The sequence below is a fragment of the Penaeus monodon genome, chromosome 16, assembly GCF_015228065.2.
Source record: "Penaeus monodon isolate SGIC_2016 chromosome 16, NSTDA_Pmon_1, whole genome shotgun sequence".
Classification (NCBI taxonomy): Eukaryota; Metazoa; Arthropoda; class Malacostraca; order Decapoda; family Penaeidae; genus Penaeus; species Penaeus monodon.
In genome coordinates this window covers 33,680,170-33,687,846 of record NC_051401.1, presented here as the reverse complement: position 1 = coordinate 33,687,846, position 7,677 = coordinate 33,680,170, and the positions used below count along the sequence as shown (strand labels likewise).

General features: G+C 32.3%; 1 protein-coding gene across 1 annotated transcript; it reads left to right on the top strand.

The window, feature by feature from the left end:
• The first annotated feature begins 1,381 nt into the window (after window positions 1-1,381).
• On the top strand, window positions 1,382-2,150 carry LOC119583017. Its single transcript, XM_037931529.1, has 2 exons — window positions 1,382-1,420; window positions 1,581-2,150. The coding sequence occupies exons 1-2, from the start codon at window positions 1,382-1,384 to the stop codon at window positions 2,148-2,150; spliced, it is 609 nt and encodes a 202-aa protein (XP_037787457.1).
• The last annotated feature ends 5,527 nt before the right edge of the window (window positions 2,151-7,677 follow it).

Below are 7,677 nucleotides of genomic sequence, written 5' to 3'. Positions count from 1 at the left end.
CCACATTGGATGCCAAGGCAGCATACTGGAGTGTTGAGGTCCATCCAGAGGACAGACCAAAGACTGCCTTTAGTGATGGATATAGACTTTTCCAGTTCTGTAGGCTCCCATTTGGTCTCAGCACTGCCCCAACAACATTCCAACGTACTATGAACATTGTCCTTTCCTCAGTCTTAGGGCGCCATACCTTAGCTTACCTGGATGACATCGTCATATATTCAGAGGCTTTTCACAACATTTGATGGACCTCGAAGAAACACTGAAGCTTCTCTCTGCAGCTGGATAAAGTTAAACTCTGAGAAGTGTAGCTTGCTACAACCACCATCAACTTCTTGGGATTCACTATAACTCCTGAAGGTGTCCAGTCAGATCGGAATAAGGTTACTGCCATTTCTGAGACCCTGTGCCGCAATCTGTGAAGGAAGTTCGTCGTTTTCTTGGTGCTACAGGTTTTTTCAGAAAACATATCCAAGGATATGCCATGCCATGAGGTGAAGACCAGCAGGAGGCTTGCAATGACCTTAAAGAACATTAGTTCTGCACCAGTTCTCCAACAACCTGACTTCTCCAAAGCATTTCAGTTACACACTGATACCAGTAGCCTTGCTGTAGGAGCTGCACTTAACCAGAGAGATACGGATGGAACACCTCATGCTGTTGCTTACTATAGCAGAAGGTTGCGAGATCCAGAAAGCCGGTATCCTGCAATAGACTGTGAAGCCCTTGCTGTTGTCGAAGGTGTTCGAGTCTTCGACTCGTATCTTTATGGCCGAAAGTTTATTGTCTTTACCGACCACCGACCACTTGTCTATGTTTTCAAGCACCGTACCAAATCACCGAGAATGACTAGGTATGCTCATGATTATCTTCTATGACTTTCAGATTCGATACAAAGAAGGACCTACGAATCATGTGCCTGACCTGCTATCACGCCACATTGCTGCTCTTGATGTTAACGACTTGTCACCGGAAAAGTTAGCAATTGAACAGGTAAGGATCCAAAGCTGCAAGACATCTTAGCTTATCTCCGGGACGGAACTGTTTCAAAACAGAAAATGCCCATCTCACACTCAGACTTTGAGCTAAAGGATGGAGTTCTTTATTGGCTACTACATCTTCCTGATAAGATTTATACCAGGTATATGTTCCAGAAAATCTCCATAAGTCAGCACTAAAGGCAGCACATGAGCCACCCCTTGCGAGCACCCTGGAATCCATCGGACCTACAACAATCTCCGCAGTATGTTTTATTGGCCAAACATGTTGCGTGATACCCGGTGTTATGTGGAACATTGCCTTTCATGTCAGCAAGCACGAGGGATCGCCAGAGGGTTCCTATGGCTGAAACCCCATTGGCTTTTTACCTTTAGAAAGAGTCTCGATGGACATTTTGGATCTGAGTCAAGCACCAATGAGATGGGCACTTACTATTATTGATAAGCAAACACGTTTTATTCAGGTGATCCCACTCAAAGATATTACAGCTTCCAGAATTCATCGGGTCTTTCTTGATACTGGGTGACATACTTTGGCCCACCTCGAGTCATTCAGACTGACAATGGACGTCAGTTCATTCTCAGGTGTTTGCAGAGTTGGTAGAGATTTTACGAGCCTCTCATCAATTCACCATTCGATATCATCCACAAGCAAATGGCCTTGTCGAAAGGACCAATCGTGTCGTGAAGGCTGCTCTTAGAGCTGTTGTTGGTGAACATCCTGGAAATTGGCACAAGTACATACCCGAGTTGTGGCTTGCTCTCAACTCTGCTATTCACCGGACTACTGGCGAGCAGCCCTTATACTTGCTCACTGGAAGGCATGGATACTTTCCTGTGGGTTTGACAAACGAAGCCATTTTTGATGAGAACAGCACCTTCCAACAGAGACTCAAGACAGCTCGCCGAGCAGCTGTTGAAGCTTCCAAGAATGCTCGGGAAGTCTATGGAAAATCTTTTGAGGTTCAGCACCTAGATACAGGCAAGGTTCTCCGTGCCCATCTTAACCACCTAAGACCTTATAAACCGTCAGAGGAACTTGCTTATGCTGATGATGAAGGGGATCCAGATGAGCTTCTTGAAGATAATGACCCATGGGTAACAGTTCTCACATCATGTGTTTGGGATCCTGAATTCATGAATAAGCTTGAATAGCCTCCAGGACAACCAGCTCAAACTTGTAGGGACCTCATATCAGTGAGCCAATGGCTTAGCTCCACACTGAGTTGAGGGATACTGTTAGCATTTCGTATGGGAACTTGGTTGCAGTAAAGTTTACATGATGTCACAGGCTGCATGTTAGTTGATATAGGGATTCTGCTTTCATGAGTCATTGGCCTTGTGCCACATGGAGGTAGGGATTGCTGTTGGAGGTACTTCCGGAGAAGTTAGGGACTCTACTTTTTGGGAGCCATTGGCCTTGGGCCACCCGGAAGTAGGGGTTGCTGTAAAGATGATTGACACTTCGTCACCTGCAGATAAAACTATCCTCATGAAATATTGCAGTTCCCCTGGATAAGTGGTCCAGCCGTTGCTTCTGAAAGCGAACTATTTGGATGTTTTCATACTGCATTTTCGTGAGTATGAGATCACATTTTACCCTTTTGTCCCTCCGCTTAAAATATCAGGACTCAAGCTTGCGTCTCTTTTCAGGTCTCCGCTGACTGCTTCGACCCTGAGCGGGGTGAGGAATCTGTAAGGAACCCTCTCAATCAGCAACTCTCCCGCGAGCATCCTACAATATCTCTCGCTCCCACGGATTGTCGCCCAATGGTCGTTCGTGTGCGGTTTTTTTGTCTTTTTTTTTTTTTTACCTGTGTCTTTGCTTCATTTTGTGCTTTTGTTTTAGTCTGCCTGATTGTCGTTCTCTTTGTTCCTTTATATATACTTTCGTTTTACCGTGTCTGTTGCCCTTTACCAGTTCTTATTGGTTATTTTATTATTGTTAATCACTGTTTAAGATATTTCTTTTATTTACCTTTTTATCATAAATTTTTTGCTTTGCTTGCTGAGTCATCATGACGTAAAGGTACGACATCTTTTCAAGTGTCGTATTTATGGTCACCTAAATTATCTTCATTTTCTTTTATTTATATTTTTTTTTCTCTTAATTTTTGTTATGACAACCTTCGTGTTATTTTAAAACTGTAATCTGATATATTTTTTTTTAATCATTATTTTATGTGTCTGATGACGTCACAGAGTGTATATATATGACCCAGTTTACCGCCAAATTCAGTCAGTCTATAGCAGTCAGAGTGTATTATTGCCCCTTTTTGACCCGAGAACACCGGATGACATTGCTCCAGCCACACATAGGAAAAGTAAAGTCTTGAGAGCCTGATATTTTTACTTTACTAGGAGCTGGACGTGATCTCTTTTCTTATAAAAAAACATGTTCATTTAGTGATACCTTGCAATTTCATTTTAATGGTTTTACTTCTATTTATTATTTTTATTCACTGTCCCCTCAGGACTTGGTTTTATTCTTGTGTTTGCTTTTATTCTTCTGCTTTTGTTTACTCTTAGCGTTTGCCTTATTTCTTTTGTGTTTTGTTTTTGTTTTAACGTTCCTTTGAGATGCACCTTCAGTGCTTCTACGCCGCCGTGTTTTAGAGATTTTTAAAAATGTTTAAAGGTCTTTTACCTAAGGATCATCTAGGACTCTTTTTTCAGTAGCTAATGTAAGCTTAGCATTTCATTTTGAAATTCCTTTTCTTTGTTTCCTGGTTTTATATATTAGTATTTTCATGTTTTTCTTGGTTGTTTGTATAATGATTAATTTAAGTGAACATTAAGTGGATACACACTGGAACTTGCCCCCAAGTAGTTTTCATGCAGAGTTCTCTCGCCCCCCTCCTCTCCACGCTACCACACCTTCAGGGGGATCTGTACACGAGGGGATATTCAGATACAGACTTGTGTCCCTTACTAGCAACAGGGAAGGGAGTCAGTAGTGGCCACGGATGCCCTTAGTTGATACACCACATTATTATTATTATTATTATTATTATTATTATTATATCAGTAATAATGATTATAGTAATAACAATAGTTATTACAGTATTTTTATTAGTATTATTATTGTTATTAGTATCATTATTATTACTTTTATTATTAGTACAATTGCAAAAAAAAAAAAAAAATAACTGTAATAATTGCAATAATAATGATAATAATGGTGATAATAATTGCAATAATGATGATAAACGTGATAGTAATGATGATGATAACAATAGTAATGATGATAATAATTATGATAATAACAATAATCATGTCCATTTATAAAAAAAAAGGAAAAAAAAAAAATCCCAAAAGTCGAAAAAGCGTCAAAATCTTGCGAAATATAGCCTTTAGAGGGGATGCTCCGAAATGCCGTTTTCTCGATTTCAATGATTTTAGCAATTTTTAGGGTAATAATGATAACAATTATCAGAATCATATTAATCATGATAATAATGATGATAAAGATGAGAATAAGGAGATTGTTGATAAAATTTGATTATTATCAAGATTATTAATATTATCATTATCGTTATATTATTATTATTATTATTATTATTATTAATTTTTTATATTATTATTATTATTATTATTATTATTATCATTATTATTATTGTAATAACATTAGTTATTATAATATTGTTATTACTATTATTATTGTTGTTATTATCATTATTATTATTTTTATTATTAGTATAATTGCAAAAATATATATTATTATTACTGTAATAATTACAATAATAACGATAATAATGAAAAAATGATATAAATAATTAATATAATATCGTTATTATTGTTATTATTATTGTTATTACTATTATTATTGTTAATATAATTACAAAAAAAATTATATCTGCAATAAGTGCAATAATAATGATAATAATGGTGATAATAATTGCAATAATGATGATAAACATGATAATAATGATGATGAAGATGATGAAAACGATAATAATGATGATAATGATGATAATAACAATAATCGTGTCCATTTATAATAAAAAAGGAAAAAGAAAAGAATTCCCTATAGTCGAAAAAGCGGCAAAATCTTGCGAAATCTTGCTTTTCGAGAGTATACTCCAAAATACCATTTTTTTCGATTTCAATGAAGATTCTAGCAATTTTAAGGTAATAATGATAACAATTATCAGAATTGTATTAATCACGATAATAATGATAAAAATGAGAAAAATGAGATTGTTGATAAAATTTAATTATTATCATGATTATTGATTTTATTGTTATCATTATTATTATTATTATTATTATTATTATTATTATTATTATTATTATTATTATTATTATTATTGCTGTTATTATTATTATCATTATTATTATTGTCATTATTATTATTATTATTATTATTATTATCATAACAATAATAATGATATTAGTAAGGACAATAGTTATTATAACATTGTTATTACTATTATTATTGTTACTATTATCATTATTATTACTTTTATTATGAGTATAATTGCCCAAACAAATATTATAATAATTATAATATAATAATTAAATAATAATTAAAATAATGATATAAATAATTAATATAATATCGTTATCATTGTTGTTATTATTGTTATCACTATTATTATTGTTGTTATTGTTAATATAATTGCAAAAAAATATATTATAACAGTAATAAGTGCAATAATAATGATAATGATGGTGATAATAATTGCAATAATGATGATAAACATAATCGAAAAAGCGGCAAAATCCAGCGAAATATAGTCTTTTGAGAGTATACTCCAAAATGCCATTTTTTCGATTTCAATGATGATTTTAGCAATTTTTAGGGTAATAATGATAACAATTATCAGAATTGTATTAATCATGATAATAATGATGATAAAAATGAGAATAATGAGATTGTTGATAAAATTTGATTATTATCATGATTATTAATATTATTATTATTATCATATTATTATCATTACTATTATTATTATCATTATTATTATTATTATTATTGTTGTTGTTGTTGTTGTTATAATTATTATTACTTTTATTATTAGTATAATTGCAAAAAAAAAAAAAAAATTATGACTGTAAGAATTACAATAATAACGATAATAATTAGAATAATGATAAAAATAATTAATATAATATCGTTATCATTGTTATTATTATTGTTATCACTATTATTATTGTTGTTATTGTTAATATAATTGCAAAAAAAATATATTATAACTGTAATAAGTGCAATAATGATGATAATAATGATAATAGATGCAATAATGATGATAAGCATGATAATAATGATGATAATGATGATGATAACGATAATAATGATGATAAATAATGATGATAATAACAATAATCGTGTCCTTTATAAAAAAAATAGGAAAAGAAAAGAATTCCTAAAAGTCGAAAAACCGTCAAAATCTAGGGAAATATAACCTTTGAGAGTATCCTCCAAAATGACGTTTTTTAAATTTTAATAGTGATTTTAGCAATTTTTAGCAATTATCAGAATTGTATTAGTCATGATAATGATGATAATAAAAATGAGAATAATGAGATTGTTGATAAATTTGATTAAAAAGAAAAAAAAAAAAAAGTCTACAAAATATATTTTTTTACCCATTCTTATGTGTGTCTGTTGCTTCACTTCTGATTTTGTGATAATAGGGAAGTTGTAAAATGTAGAGCTCGTTCATTCCTTAATGCAGTTTTTTCTTCCTTGGATACACTTAAGGGTCATTATCATTCATCTATTCATGAAATACTCCTATGATAATGGAGTCATCATTATTATTATTATTATTATTATTATTATTATTATTATATTATTGGTGTTGTTGTTGTGTTATCATTATTATTATTATTATTTATATCATCATCATCATCATCCTCATTATCGTTATTATCATTGTTATTGACTGTCATCATTATTATTACCTTTTATTTGATTATTTGCTTAGTAGAAATAGTAGTGGTAGTTGTCGTAATACCAGTACTGGCATCATAATGATCTAATGATGGTATTAATGATAATAATGATAATAGAAATAATAATAATAATGACAACAACAGTAATAATAATAATAACACACGAGTTTCTCTTATATAGTCTCTAAATCCACGTTTTTTTACGTCTACTGCCTTCAAAGAAAATCGTACCCTTTGCATTTCATGTACTACTGAGTAAACCCAACTTGGGCATATCTGCTAATTGAAGCGTTCAAAATGAATAAACCCAACTCTCTGATAGTACCAGGGAAAAAAAGCGATTTGGCAACAAATGACATAAAATTGAAGACAAAAGCCCTATTCCCTTAATTCAGACACCTTTGGTAAAAAACATTATTTATATATAATTTTTAATTATGTATTTTTGTTGTAAAATCCAATACAGTTGAAGGGTGCAGAATGGAGATTTATATTGCGCGTATTCCATTTTATCCTTGAAACCTTTATAGCTATGCCACCTTCCTAACAAGTGGGAAATAAGCCAATCATGTAGCATATGACAGCTCTCTTCATCCAACTCTTACCTTCTTTTATAAGGATTTTTTCCCTTCATATTCTTGTTTATAATATCATTAAAATTTGGTTAATCAAATGTTGCACAGTACCGTTACTTTATTCACCTCTGTTAAGCGTCGTTCCTTGGCTGTCACAAAGATTTCAGTTGAATTTTAAAGTTTTGTGTATTCATTTCAAATGACTG

Bases quoted from the DNA above. Each gene is read 5' to 3' on its own strand.
- LOC119583017 (XM_037931529.1), top strand. From the start codon at position 1,382: ATGGACATTTTGGATCTGAGTCAAGCACCAATGAGATGG. The intron at 1,421-1,580 runs GCACTTACTATT...GTTCATTCTCAG, and splicing joins GTCAAGCACCAATGAGATGG to GTGTTTGCAGAGTTGGTAGA.